General features: G+C 39.4%; 1 protein-coding gene across 6 annotated transcripts in view; it reads right to left on the bottom strand.

Moving 5' to 3' along the window:
• Positions 1 to 3,623: 3,623 nt before the first annotated feature.
• Positions 3,624 to 16,187, bottom strand: part of LOC105275420 (glutamate receptor ionotropic, kainate 2) — a 133,508-nt gene continuing 120,944 nt past the window's right edge. For 2 of the 6 annotated variants that reach the window (XM_011332229.2, XM_011332228.2), the window contains exons 15-19: positions 15,654 to 15,818; positions 11,371 to 11,471; positions 10,526 to 10,733; positions 7,383 to 7,686; positions 6,848 to 6,935 (exon numbers count right to left, since the gene is read on the bottom strand). In XM_011332229.2, the coding sequence (XP_011330531.2) occupies positions 6,929 to 6,935; positions 7,383 to 7,686; positions 10,526 to 10,733; positions 11,371 to 11,471; positions 15,654 to 15,818 (785 nt within the window). In that variant the 3' untranslated portion in view covers positions 6,848 to 6,928. Of the gene's footprint in view, positions 6,936 to 7,382; positions 7,687 to 10,523; positions 10,734 to 11,370; positions 11,472 to 15,653; positions 15,819 to 16,187 lie in introns of those variants that run through there. The other 4 variants (XM_026968085.1, XM_011332232.3, XM_011332236.3 and 1 more) reach the window with 4 other exon arrangements.

The raw sequence follows: 16,187 nt of genomic DNA on the forward strand, positions 1-16,187 counted from the left end.
TATATCTTTCTGTTATTATTATATTTTATTAATAATATAATAATGTTAATGTCATAGCAACACCATGTATGTATATAATTATAATTAAATAGAAAAATAATTTTAATAAGTCTTTAAAATTTTATATAATGTATATATCACAGGCCATTCTTCAGGTTCATTCATTATCACTGATGTCTTATATTTATCAAAGCTGGATCTAAAGCTACTCATACTCACAAACAGTAGCATGATGTACAATGATGGACTAAGTAATACATTATTTACGTGCGTTATTGGGAGGATTACGAGATATCCCATCATTATCGGACTATCACTACGTCATGATAGCTACGGGCTCTATCAATCAAGGGAATAGAACTCGTGCAGATTTATCTGTGGATCTCTGTCGACAAGCCTGTCAATGGAAGCTTTTCAAGCAGATATCAGGTACGGTTAATAAGAGCTTCTGTTTGTCAATCGATATCCAAACTAACCGGCACTCCCCCAGAAAATTCCTGAAAATATCTTGCATAAATTCCTGGCCATCAAATTCCCCAAACACGGAGCGGCCCGAGCATCGATTAACAATATAATTATTGAAAATAAAAAATATGATTAACATGATCGGGCATCAACTCGCATTGTGGAAAATGTAAATAAAAAAAGGAATATTTAAAATACCGCATTACTCTTTCTTGTTAATTAAACATTAAATGTTTTCCCAGTTTTTCTTTTACATATGTATACATATGTAAAATTTTATATATTATAATATATAAAATTTTATATATGTAATTACTGCCTCAAATTTTTGTCACTAAATAGATGGAAATCATGGATATCATATGGAACTTGGGTTTATAAACATATTGAAATGCATTTGCACATATGCGAAGACACGTCGCAAGACAGATGGCGATAAATCACCAGCGGATCACCATCTAATTGTAAAAAATTATAAAAACGTCTCTTCTGGGAATATCAAAATGAAAGATTAAATTTGCAGGAAATCTCTCGCTCCGTTCATCGACTTGTCCTCTGCGCGTTCGTGATCTTTTATCGTTCCACCGTTTTTACACATAAAGAGATATATGATTGATCACGTTAAAGCTTATAAATGAAAATAATCCTGCAAAGTGAAAATTATTTTTATGAAATAGTTAAAATTTGTTTTAAGCACTTTTTTATTAAAACAATTCTGAACAATAAATATAGCTTTGTTTTTGTACACGTAAATTCTATGTAGGTAAATTATAAAATATTAAAGATGTAAAAAGCATACCTTTTTTATTTTTCAAAGCATCTGTTTCAGGATATTGCAAATAATCTTTTGTTATATATGAAAGAATGTAATTTAATTGGATGAAAAACCCTGCTGCTAGCGCTTTGGTATTCTTATCCAAACAAACAAGTTTACGTACATATTCCAATAATTTGCGCTTCACTTCAATTTGCTATTGAATGAGTTGCAGTGAAACACGTTTCCGTAGTTTATAATTTGTTAACGGGCTGATTAAATGCCGAATAGAAATACTACTGTGTTGAAGGAAAACGAGGCTATTGACGACACTTGCTTTAGATCGTTGAACCATTAACAGATCGCTCAATCTATTTCAGCGAAAGAAAGGAAAAAAGGACAACTGAACAGTTGTGTGTGCCAGAATTTTATATCAGATAGTAGAAGCGAAAATTTCTTCATCACTTACGAATCCAATTAATACATGAACAGTAATAGTCTATGCTATATGCTGAATAAAAATAATACTCAGCAGAAAAAGTTAACTTATAATTAGAGAAAGTAGGAGGCACACACACATACACACATGCACACAGATTGTGTGGCAAATTTCATTAAATTACTAAAATTCTTCTAAAAATTTATTTTTTGCTTACTGGTTGAATCTTGAAGAATATATGCCACGAAGAATACTTTTAGATGGACTGTATAACTATGTACGTGTTAATGGTTAGCTGCTTCTGAAAGCTATCACGGCCTTCGCTCTAGGGATGATTGCGTTCCATGTACTCTCGCCTCATTTTTCTTCTGGTCTCAAATGTCGGGGAATGACCTGGATTTTAACGTACTCTTTCTCTCTCTCTCTCCCTCTGTCTTTGAAGCGGCAGGACTAAACGAATGCAATTTTCAGTGGGACGTGGTAACGCGCCCACTTCGACGACGATTTAGTTTTTTTTTTTCAACAGATTGACGCAGTTTCGTTTCGACAGCCCGAAGTGCGCGCAATGGGGACGCGATTAACGGTTTCTCTAATGATTTGGTATTTGCAGCGGCATTTTATGTTTCATTGATGACAACTGACGCTATCTGAAAAAATACTGTTCAGTAATATTAATAACACACAAGTTTATAAATCCCAAATTTATAAATCCTAAATACCGTTTATTGCAAATACTATTTTTAAACTATTTAAATCAATAAATATAATCAACAATATAAACACCAAACTGAGAAGTAAACTAGAACTACTGATAACGATTTCCAATTTTTTATTTATTATACTACATTCATGGATAATTATTAATAAAAGCATTATAATACATACGATACCTCATCAAGGCAATTATAAACTCTTGAGAAAGATCTTTGAAGAGCAGAATCGTTGACAGATCGAGTTATAGATATGCCAGAATTTTCAGCATTTTCGTTCGTTACTTTTGTTCGGGCTGCGTTTTTCTGTTGAACTGCATCGGATCTTTGACCCAATTAGAGAATCTGGGAATTGTGTGCCCGTTTAGTCATGCATATTTCACCAAAAGATTGCTTTATCTGCTTTGTTCCGCGGATATTGGATTATATACGGCCGTAGATTCGCGATGAAACAATTTCCTCACAATCTGTCGGAATACACCTGCTTTCTCTTCAGTTCAGTTTGATCGATTGGACGTAGAGATATCCTGCATCGAAATGCCCTGCCTGTAGACACGGTAAAGTTATTGGAGATGCGAATGCACAAAAGATTGATACAAACAGCATATAATGCGAATAGACGATAGACATGGTAGAGTACTGTGAAATATAATTCTTAGTGACGAATCAGTTGTGATCGATAGAACATCGCATTGAATTGTCATTTTGTCAGCGGACTGCCACGTGTTGACAGAATCACTTGTCATAGAAAAGTGCAACTGCAGAGTCATGCATACGCCACAAAAAACGTTCGACGAATATTCTAGTATGTGGAGAAAGATTGATTGCCTTACCTGTCATAAACATAAAAGAACTCGGAAGATGGATAATGAACATAATAACCGGATATGCCAAAGCGGATTAATATAAAACGTATTAAGTGCATAACTATTTCTTGGTTTTTAATTTCTTCGATCTTTTAAAAGTTTTTTTTTCTCTTGATTTGCTTTAATTATGCTTCTGTAAAATAATATATCTTTCCAAGTGTCGTTATAATTTTTATTTTTTTAGGATTTCTCGATTATCAGTTTTTATGAAAAATGTCTTCAATCTGCAAATTATGAAAGCTCCTTTTATGCGTAAATACTATTATACTTTCACATTATTTATATTTATATAAATACTTTACTATATATATATATATATATATACACTTTTGTATATTAATATCCAAGACCATTTAATGTTTTTCCCCGCCCTATTAAATACTATACACTCGGTGTTCAAATCTTTTATTTCGATGTAGAGAAAAGTATCCAGATGTTTGTTGCTCTCGCTGCTGATAAACATTCCATAGATCCTTCTTTTTACAGGTAGTCTTTAATTACCAGTACGTCAAGAAGTGATCGCTCACTTAGCTTCTACTTTGAGTTGCTGCCGCTCAGATCGTCCATCTTTCTTGGTTTTACACAGAGGAAAAAAACATAAAACCGGATTTCGCCATGTAAAAGATGATGTATCAGCAAAATTCAATGACTTTTACAAGACTCTCACAAAAGTGTACAGAAATGTTTTACATGCTAACAGAAATAAAGAGTCGCGCGATACCTGTTGCTCACAACACTGACGTTATTCAAATCGAAAATTTGTACACTGTTCGTAGAACAAACACCCGCACACACGTGCAAGAGCATGCCGCTTTCGCTGACAAATTCCGCAATGAGTCTCGCAAATGATCCCAACGATCCAGGTAAATTAACGTTCGCTTTTTAATGGTATGTACTGGTGCAACGCGAATGCGTCGTGTTTGTAGCCGTAGGTATAACAGATAAAGCTGTTGAATGGCGAATTTATCGCGAATCGCACTTCAGATTTAGTGGCATGCTCGTTCCTGCGCTTCCGGTTCCGCCTCTTTATCGCTTTTTCTCCTGTTTTCTTTTATTTTATTTTTGTTTATCGTAGCGAGATTTTCATCGCTACATATTAGCATATATATATATGCACACATTTATACATCCACTCACATCGTCCAACGGCTAACATATTATAATAATAACATATAATAAATTCGCTGCACATAATCTTTTCAACAAACAGCGATACACGCATATAATAATATATTCAATACAATACGAAACGCCGCGGGTGTATAGCTAAAAACTGTCGAACAATTATTCGATTTAACTACATTTCTCTCTCTCTCTCTCGTGAAAAACACGCGCTGTACACATGTCAGTGATAATAAACTATTCGATCATGTCAAAATATGACTAGGTTTTTTGGCGCATTCGCGCGCTCCGCAAATTTACTCGTCACACGCGAGAGCGCAGAATATATGGTACGTATATATGTACACATGTCGACGCATACATGCATATGCATATTTATACATACATTTTCGTGTTTACATGTTAAGTGTATTTATAAATCACACACATATATTTATACAAAAGATTTATAAATCACTCCCAACAATTAATGTACCAGTTTATCTACAATACAACGCCATCGTATTCTCTCTGAAATATCGAGTTCCGAATGAGCTTACACAACCAAATTATGCAATGCCAATGCAAGTTTGCTGCAGAAAAATCAAGTCTGTTATATCAATTATTTTTGGAAAAATTTTGCAAAAAGTATACAAAAAATGTTTACAAGGATTTCCAATAATGTAAACAAAATGTACTCGCGTATTATTCTTACATTCCTTTAAAAATGATTCATGCCATACATTATGTTTACAAAGCTTTTGCAATCCCAATTTAAATTTTTTCTCCCCTAATTGAATGTAAAAAATTTTCTAATAAATGGAAAATGAAAAGTGTAGCAAAATTTTTATTAAATGTGAGTCAAGCTTTATCAATTACATTTAAAAAGAGAACGTTAAAAAAAATAATGTTAATAATTTTTCAATTTTTTAAATTCTCTTGAATAGCAATTAGTACCGTCTGTATCTACTTCTCGTATAATTCGGTTTTTGTACCTGTCCATCTTTGCTCGAAATTATTGGACGCTTTGACATGTGTTTAGGCTAAATCTGGCAGTGATTACTAATTTGAACTTGGTCCGCCTCGTGTGATGCAGTGTCGATGTTTTATTGCATTATACTTGCCATCGTAGGTCCACGCCAAAGTTTTATTTAGCCGTTTGCAGTCTAAATAATTGTCTATTGGTTCCGTCTGTCTCGCATCTCTTCGAGATCGAGAGCTCGTGGCAAAATTGCGGCCTGAAATTATTGTCACTGGAAGCTGCGTTCCAATAGACATCGGCATCGCATAAGCACAGTCCGCGATCTTGCGATCATCTTTAACTTAACGCCCGCGTTGGCGTACAGAGCGGCGCGCAGACAGGACTATAATCATTACAAAGTGATCTCGTATCACAAATCAGTTAAGAGGTAATCGTGAATACTTCGTCAGCTATTTCACTGGATGGACGATGCCTTGTCAATTTTGTCGCGTGTTTTACTTTTAGCCTAAAATGTCGCGACAATTGTCGCGGCAACTGGAGTAGAATTCTACGTGCGAAAACTAGCCGCGAGCGAGCGTCACCGACTTCATGAATCCGCTTCGATATGTTTAACTTGAAATTCGGCTGCATGTCGGCTCCATCGACATGCTGCATGTGGTCGATTCTAATCAGCTGGACACCTCGGATGAACGTTCGGCTTGCCACTCGATATTCTACCGTTGCTTCGGGAAATTTCGAAACACGGGCAATTCCTGGTCAACTGGTATTGCGCGTGACATTCCATCTTCCAGCCTCCATTATCCGGATTGATCTGTGATACTCACGCACTGGCACTTTTCAATTTGATTCCAATCAGGGCTTGATTCGCCGGTCGGACGTGCGTTCTGATCAGCCCGTCAAGGGAGAATACGCATTGCGAATAGCATTCCGTTGTCTTCATAGATCGACGAACATCTGTGGTGATTTCGGGGGAAACACACGTCCTGCAACGGATGCACGCAGAGTACACAGTTTCCATTATCCCGATTAGCGTATGTTTCTTGCGTATAGCGATTCGATCGATACTTTCGTGAATGTAGCACAGTTATATCACACGCATGTGATTCTCAATCCAGCCGAATCTCCGAGTGCCAAATTAGTCACATTGCACCCCCCGTTTACCACGGTCCCGTTGGAACGATACCGTATCATGCAATGGAGGACGCGTATCTTCACTAGAACACAATGTTTCCCATGTCTGGTGGCGTGTGTTGCTCGTTCGATCGACGTCGGCCTCAATTTCACGTTCGCACACTTTCGTTAAGTGATGATCCAACATCGTCGTCGGCGCAGGATGGCCCTCGTTGAGGTTTACCAACCCGCCCCGGCGACTATATGTGCTATAAGCATGTCTCCTTCTGATCAATCGCGTTGATGACCACCGAAGCCTGCGTAGGCAACTCCTTTTGGACAGGCACCCCCGTCGGTACCTCCTCGAGTATTGGTCAAAGGGTCGTGGTCCTCGAGACCGTCGCTGAGGGCGGCGGCGGTGGCGGGGGCGGCGGGGAGATCACTACATCCGGTTCACCCGCCAGGTCGCGGTCGAATCTCCAGAGAATATTCTCAGGATGGTCACCTCCTAAATATGCGATACAGTTAATAATTGCAGTGAAATTTCAATCAAATTGCGCATAAATTATGTGTAATTAGAATTACATAATTATTTCTTCAGTTTCTGTAAATATCTTTGTGCAATTAAAAAATAATTCTTTCATCTCAAAATATACGTAAAATGCTTCTCTGATCTAAATCAGATAACGCAATCGTTATCAAAGATTTTTAAAACATTACGTCTGAAAACGTAAGTAATAATAAGGATAAAAATTTGCTTCTATCAATATTACATATTTCTGCAAGGATAAAATCTGATATTCCCTTGAGCTTGTTAAGTTACATAACTGTATTCGCCACGCCTCAAACGCCTCAAACTCTATGTAAATTTCACCGTAACGATCAAGATGCTGCTCGACCTAGCGAACATAATAGAATGGTATTATCGGTGTCCGTATCCGATAGACTATCGTACCTTGACCCAAGATGATGCCCGAAGAGCCCCGTCTCTGCCTCGATGGAGGTGCTTGGTGTTTGTGCGCATGGTGGCTGTGAAGGTGTGAATGTGAGTGGCAGTGTGTGTGATGCGTATGCGTGGGGGTGGTTTTGCACGGTGGCTGTTGTTGCGACTGTTGTTGCTGTTGCTGTTGCTGTTGCTGCTGCTGCTGCTGCTGAGGACGATGAGGATGAGGCCTGTGCTAGGTGTTCCCGCCACGGGACACTTGATCGAAGCTCAATGATTTCTTCATCTCCGTCATCGACAACGCACCACCCTCCTGCTGAGGAGGAAGTAAACGCGAGTGTTAGCTGTATCGAGACGATTAGCGGAAAGTCGACTTGACGAGACAGTGAACGCGAGTGGACAGGCAAGTTTTATTAAAAGTTTTGCGGGAACTTGTTAAAAGTTATTAGAGCCAGAGGAAGATTATTACTGGGGGGTGCGCACGATAACTACGTCTCCGAAGTTGTCTATTTGAAACGAGCGGCACGCGCACGGCAAAACGATTTTTTTGCCGAGTATTTTGGGATAAAATAACACCGCAACCGATATAGCTTCTGGATCACGTTTTTAGAATGGAATGAAAGAGCCCCGTATACACGCGGAAATATTGCCGATTAAGGGACTATATGAAGGCTATATGAAGGCGGGAAACCTGGCGCGATTAATAAAGTATTTTCCTGTCGATACCCCACCGCAGAATTTCCATAGATATGTCGCAATTTTCGTGCGAACATCTATGTGAGTAATTACAGAAGGCTAACATGTGCTGACGTGCTTTGACACTTAATTACTCTAACGCCATAATGGATACGCGATATTTATTTTGTGAACATTTGGAAACAAGAATATTTTAGTTTCACCTGCAGAATTTATGTTATTACTTTATATAATCGCGGATAAAATAAAGATTTCTGAACAGTATACATACTATTGTATGTAAACGCGAAAGCTCTAGGTTGAAATTGTATCATTGTGTGTGACAATACACAGCTTTGAGATAATGGTGATGAAATGATGCAACTGATGTGATTTATTGAGATTCTGAATACGCCGTCTTCGTTAGGATACAGTTACATTTCCTTGATAATGCGAATCGCTATTCATCGTGCATCAACTGCAAATGGCGAACAAGTACGAATTAGTCAAACAATTAATTACGTGCATCGATTCAATATAGTCGGTTTCAGAAATGCATTAGAAATTATTAAAGATTACATTCTTTTCATCTTGACATAATTATGTCTTTCAATATCAGAAATAATAATCGAAGTCAAATAAATCAATATTTTAAATAAATTCGGCAATAAAATTTGATTGAGTTATTTCATTTTACCTTAGCATGCTAGTAATCAAACTTTAAATGAAAAGATAGGAAAAAGTTTCTTGCGTAGTGATAACTCTCAGTCGACTATGAAATAAAAATTAAATAAAGTAATACTAACTCCATATAAATGGATACAAAGTTATCAATTGAAAGAATAATGTGGTGTTTTTACATAATTATCGCAAAATATAAAATTATGATACTTTAAATATTTCTCTTATTTCAGATTTTTTTCGACATATCTCTTACTTTCCTGGAAAAAAAACGATGAAGTTGATACAGTTGAAGAAAATCGCTTTCGAACTACAAGTTCTCTTCGCGAAGTCTCACAGGTGCTCGATCGCTTAAGCTTCAGAATACTTCACTTGGTGTATTTTCAAGAAGCTACCCCATTTCCGCGAAGGTGGCGCGTGCAAAGTGTACACTTGCAAGTTTTCATATGGAATATTCCCGATGAAGTTGCATCGAAAGATAACGTTCTATCAAAAAGTAATATGTTCCTCCCGAGTTTTCGACGAGAGAACATTATCGACTTACATCGCTGAACGAAGTAAGCGTAACGCAAGATACATTTAGACATGAATTTCCATCGTGTGCCGCGCATAATTTTAACGTATAACGTTAACATACCACGAAGCTAAACCATTCACGATACAAATTCCATTAAATTCCGCTCGAAGGTACAGCGTGCAATATAGCGCGCATATTGTTATTATTACAAGTTTGCGCATGCAATTAAATCTCATCTGTATCAGTATTTGCGTGTATGTACTGCAATCACAAGCGTGTAGTTCGTTGATGACTATATCGTTACATACCGCAGACAGTCCAAAGTAACTGCAAGATGTACGAACGTGCGAAACAGTGAAAAACATCTTGTGATAGAGGAAACGTGTGTCTTGTGATGCGCAATCTGGTCTCGCAGTCTCACATTCGAATATCAATACAACGACTATGAAAAAACGCATACATCGTCATCATTTACAGAAAGACGTAAGTAAGTGTATAGATAACGGATGATTCTTCATTCGAAGGAAACGAGCACATTTGTAATACTCCCTTTGCAGGTGACGCACAAGACTTGTTATCCCTCGAACACCCATGATTTCCCGTATCGAGCTTCTACGATAAAGAAGCATGAAACATTTATGGCTCTCCGGAAGCTGTACTTTTTACACGGTAATGTAAATCACCGCGCGACACCGGATCTCCTCCACTGATAGTGCATGTATACTTTTTCGTTGCCGACTTTTTTTCGCCGAAACAAGGAACCGGAGAAATCCTGAGCCGGTAATTGGCTGCGCACGGTGAAATTGAATTACCGTGGAACGAGTATCGCTTCGCGACCAACAATCGGCTCTCCTCGGGAAGCTCCTGTAATCCGCCGTCTCGTTTGTATCTCCTCCGATTGTCTCGCCGCTTTCCTCTACGAATATGCACGTCAATGACTATTCGTTCAATCTGTTGCGAGAGCGTCGCCTGAACGGAATCCGTAATTGCGTCACGAGCGACACGAAATCTGCAAGCCGTCCTTACTTCCGCGGAATTGAATCCAGCACAAAAAGAATTTAATTTAAGACTGAATTTTGAGAATGGGACAAGAGAGCGCCCGAACAATGATCGGAATTCGCAATAAGAATAACAAGAATCCCGACTAACGTGATTTGAGCCGAGCAATTGAAGCACAAGAGCTCTCTTTTTCCCATTTTTCGTCCCGCGGAGTAGCTGCGCCCTCGAAGAGATCGATTCCAGAGTGATCGCGAGCCGGTGTCGTGCGGGACAAGACTTACACCATTTAATCGCGGGATCTCGATGCTCGGTATGTAGGTGGTTTCCTCGTGTTCCGCGGAGTACAGACGTGTCCTTCTTCTGGAGGTGCGCGGGCTGCAACGGCCGCACAGCCCCGCGGCCGCGGAATTGCGCGATTTCACGGCGGGCCTCTGCCGGGAGTCGCAACGGACAGCGAATCGCAATTCCGAGGCCATCTCCGCGCACAGGGACTGTCGTGCGGAAAAATGCACGTAGTTTCGATGGATGCAGGTGCACGTGTGGATTTACCGTCCACGGAGCGATCATCAACGACGATCCAGGCAGCGGCGAGCGTCCCGGCACGACGAGTACAGCATACACCAAGAGACAATACACAAGACGATCATACGGGACCGAACGCATGCAAGGCTGATTTCTCCATCGCGTGCGAGGTCGTTCGTTCGAAAGTGTCTCCCAGTATCCGCCAACACTCGATACAGCTTCGATTAGTGGATATACTCGATATGTTTAAAGAGAGAGTAAATCGACGAAAAGAATGACCGCGTATTAAGATATTAAGAGCGCGAGGATTGGAAAAGCTTTAAACTGATTACACAGCCGTGGAACGTGATTCCTCCTTGTCTGCGTCATTATGCCTCGACTTCCTTACTCAGCAAACTGAATTGAATTTCACTGGTGTGTTCTATAGAATATAAAATATCACGCGAGAATAAAAAATAGGAACAATTATGAAGACTTCGAGAAGTATGAGACATTTGTGGCCAGGACGAACGACCTCGCTCAGCCAAGAGAAAGTACAACTCATGCAGCACGTTCACGTGAAGCATAAAATCATGTACCGTCCCATCGACGTTTCCTTTAGCTTACCCTGTCCGACTGGGCGTTCTTCTTGGAGTTCCAGCAGAACTCGAGGATCGCCACCAGGATCGCGAGCGCCAGGCCGCAGAGCAGCACGACGAAGACACCGCCTAGAATGACAAAACCGGAAGCTCATTATTTTAATGCCAGCGGGCCTCCCCTGTCGTCCTCCTCTAATTTCAGCAAGCTGGATGCGCGACACCGTTAGCAGCCACGAAGTACGACCGGGCATGTTTGTCCTCCACCCCCGTGCCCTTCCTCCGTGCCCGCTCGTCCGGTGCCCTCCTTTGTGGCGCTAGTTTGTTGGAGAGCAAAGAGAAGAGAGAAAAGAGAAGCACGGCACGAAGGAAAAAAGTTTGCAGTGTGGCGGCCGTGGAGAATCGTGCGCGCAATGTCTAAGCAGAGCGTGCACTCTTAGATCGATCGCCTTTACACTTTTTCGTTTGTTTCGCGGGGAAACTTCGCGATGGAGCATCCGCGGATAACGATCGCGAACGCGGGGCGTGCGTGAGAACGTATATACTGATAAACGACGAGGTGCTCGTATTTATTGCGATGGGAGACTCGTGCGAGAACAGTGAACTCGAGCAGGCAGTATTTACTCGGTGCGAGAGATCCGATCCGATGGGAACGAATGATGGTATATGCTGAACTTTACGTTTGCGTCGCATTCGGAATTAGCGATCGAATTTGATAAAGCTTTGTAAAGTTGTTTGCAAAACCCAAACTTGTCGATGGGGTTACGGATTCGTACATTTCAGAGAGTTTATAAGCTGCTTTGCGTGCTCCATCCTTTTATCTTTTTAGATACCGTAAATTCGTCGTGTGATATTCCAAAACTTTTACAACAGAAAAATTAACTGATGAAATTTATAAAGATTTCAATAAAATATATAAAATATATTTACTTATATATAATAAATAAAATATATTTACTTCGTATTTTGTTTCGATAATTAAATTTAATGAGTAAACCGGCGCAAAGGGCGAGAGTGGATGTACAAAGTTTGAGCAGGCTACTTTCGCTTAGTAAACCGGTAAACACTCAACTTCATCGGAAGTTGCCAATATTCCTCTTCACATGATCGAAGGTGAGTTCTCACTTCACTGGTGAAAAACATCGTGCGCGAAGTTTACTTCTATGCAGTCAGCAAGTTCGCCCTCGGCGAACTCAATTTCTCCCGTAAAGATTCCACGATGAGAACTTAAGCAGTAATTGCTCCTCCAGTAGATACAGTTTATCCACTTTTACAACATTTACAATTTCTAGCAAATTGTCCCTCCGTACATTTAACTCTTGAGAATGTCTATGTGCTGCTTCCAATTATTTAGGCAAACTACTTCGTCAATCTTTCATTCATCTATATGAGATTATTTATTTATACGAAACGAAAGCTCAACGTGAAAAGACGGTAAGGAAACACGATAAAAATTCGCGAGATACATTCACTTATGACAGGCGAACGTTTTTTATCTTCTCAAGAAACTTTCGGCTATATATTTCGGGCCGTGGGAAAGAATGGGGAACAAAGTATGTAGAAGCGGGCTAAAAAGTGTCCACTTATCGTTGACGGCGAGACAACTGAGCCGGGATCCCAGGGGGAGGAAGGGGGGAGGGACGACGCAAAGGTAGATTTGCATAACTACACCGTCGTGATTTATGATGACAGCCCGGACGTCTCACCGGAAGGACGAAAGTTTCTCGCACCGGGGCGCCGGCATATCACCGTGGCTTCGCGCCTATTTCGCGAAACGGTATCAAGACCCCGAGACCGGGGTGAGATCGTGACATTGTGCGCTTATAGGTCGATTCAAGTTCCACGATGGGAAGTTCTGCTCGCAGCGAGTCGCAGGTACGCGTGCAAGTTTCCCGTAGGATGTAGGACGGTCACTGGCGAGACACTTGGCGGGAACCGGGAATTATCCGGAACTTGTCGTTCTCGAGGAGACTCTCGCTAATCCAGAAATTCTCCGTGTTAGCAATACTCACAAAGACAAATGAGCAAAGAGAGTGCAAGGTTGCGCAAGATAAGCGCTAAATGGATTCCAGGATACCTCCGAAGTCAGCGTTTATACTGACATATTTGTCGATTCTATGTCGTCAATTAACGAGCATGACGTACATACATCTTCGCATTATCATATTCACGTTATCGATGGAGAAACGTGTGCATGTTAAAAAAATTTACCAAATTCTTGTCTATGATTAAGTTATATTGCATCATTCTTTTTCTTATGAGTTTTATCACCACTTCACTATGATCGTATCAGATTTGACGTTTCGTTCATTTTTTTGTTGTTTAATATTAACCCAAGGAAAATCCGCAGTTAACTGATTTTCTGCTTCCTTTTAGTTCTATTGCTGCAAAGAGACAAGGCAAACTCAAATAGAAGTAACTAATATTGAAAGTTACTTGGAAGTGTTTTATCTTTATTTCAAGCTTTATATCTTGTTTTCTTCCTCTTCTTATTCTTGCCAGCAGTAAAGTTAATAATACACAACGATCTTTATTAAGAACTACTATCTTCGACATATAATACAAGTATCATTAAAATATCTACAAGAAAAGAGTAGAAGCCGCTTACAGAGCTATCATAGCGAAATATTACAGAACCATACAGTGATGTTTAACTAATCATGAACGTTTCAAATAATTAAGAGGCTTTCAAATTACCTACAAGACAATATGGTCCTCGATGTCTTTAAAGTTTCGGAGAAACTGAGAAAGCCAATTTACATCTTCCATTTCTGTTTCAATTGCTTTAAGATCGCTAAAAGGAGCTCTCTTCTCCAGATAGTAGACTGCTTATTCTTATGAAACAGCGCTGGAGGTCAGTCGGCGATGATTGTTCATTTTCCACGGCAAAATAATCAAGACATTGGAAAGAAGAAAGATTAGCAATTCAACTGTAATTTCGCAAAATTTTCGTGCCGCCGGGACGATCCGTTCTTCTTTCTGTCTCGTCAAGTACATTTATACCGTCAGCAAAATGGGTACTTATCCGAGTTACAGGCTGGGCGGCGAAGAAACGGCGGAGGAGTAAGAGAGGCAAAGTAGGTAGGTAGGTAGCCCGAGAGTTTCCGATAGAAAAAAAGAAACAGGACAGACAGAAGAAAAAAAAAGAGAAAAGTAAAAGCGAACCAAAGCAGGGGGCGAAGGAAGAAACTTGTTGTGACTTTCATAAAAATCCGGAAGCGGTTTCCGAAGAGTCCTAAGAAAAATTTGTCCGCGAACTTGGCGCGTGATTCCGCTTGAAAGTCTCCTCTTTCCTCCGCGATTCCGGTCTCTCTTCTCTTCGTCCGAATGACACCGTTCTCTTCCATAGTAACGAATTAACTCTTCATGTGCTCGATAGGAACTCTAATATTTGTACGCAATTTGTCTTTGTAAAGATATATCAATAAACTTAATATTAATGAGAAAATTCTTCGTAGATATACCAACGAAAAATTCAATGATATTGTTCCAAAATGAATAATAATGGATTCATGCAATTTACATTCTATTCTATTTTTCTCTTCACAAATAATTGAGCTCCTACATTTTTCGATTTGTGGACTTAATCTTGGATTTCAGCATAGTTACGTACTTTTGCGCGATTACGTAACAAGATGTAACTCTTTTACTTGTGCTGCGTGACAAGAGTAACTCTTTTACTTGTGCTGTGTAATTACAACGCGAACGAAGTATCTCGTAATTGAAATGACTGGAACTTAAAACGGGAATGCCAGACACATGAAATTTATGGCTACTGAATCCGACTTTTTTTTCTGTACACATACAAATGTGTCGCCAACGGAATATGTTGCAGCTGTGGCTGAGATTTACAACATGCAAAACTTACAAGACAGATTGCCATCTGATTTGTTACATCGCTGATAACATGTGTATACAATTTTCAACATGCGTATACAACATATTTTCGTCTCGATACTCTCAAATGATCCAATGATTTAATCAATTAAGCAATCATTGTTAATAATCGCGAAATAATTGTTTCACACAATTATTTGCGGCATTCACATCGGCATAAATTCATTAAAGCAAAGCCTTTTGATACTGCGCTATGTAATTTACCAGTGTAAATATCTCGTCATAATTAGTGACTCTTTGAAGCGGTTTTGCGCCGCGCAAGCTCTAATTTACATGAAACATACAAACATTTTTCAAGTGTTATTTTAAATGCAAGAAATTGTAATTTTTTATTCCTGCTGGCTTCTAATCTGTAATTTTTGTCTGTACTTTGAACCATTTAATTTTAACTAAAAATATATAGTTTGACCTACTTACCAATATTTTCCACTCCGAGAGCGTTAGCCTTGCTTTCCTTATTCTTGTCATCTCTGTTGCATACATCTCCCGTGTTCTTCCACCATTTATCGTAGAGGATCTGTATTACACCTTTCTCCTGCAGCTCCAGAATAGCTAGTGATATTTTATCCCTCCAGGGCGAACCTGCATATAAAAAGCCTTCGTTAGGCTGGTCAAGAGTTTCGCAATTTCTGCCTCAACGGCATAATCTCGAGCGTGAGTTTGCCATTGCGTTACGCGTCGAACATGTTGAGCATATCGAATACGTGAGATAAAATAACATACTTTACAATATTATATATAGTGTGTATATCTCTCTCTTTTCCTCTTTCTCTATCATGGAAATTCCTGGAAAGCTTCTTTTGTTTCAAGAGAAATAAATTTCATTTAACTAGAACATAAGTCAACTTATGTCAACTATGCAAGCTGCTTTATGTAGAAGCAGCACATTTTTCTTGTACATTTTCTTGCTCTGTGCGGCTAATGAAGCTGAGTTTTCTTTAACAAAAATTT

This window comes from Ooceraea biroi, chromosome 3, assembly GCF_003672135.1.
Source record: "Ooceraea biroi isolate clonal line C1 chromosome 3, Obir_v5.4, whole genome shotgun sequence".
In the NCBI taxonomy this organism is placed as follows: Eukaryota; Metazoa; Arthropoda; class Insecta; order Hymenoptera; family Formicidae; genus Ooceraea; species Ooceraea biroi.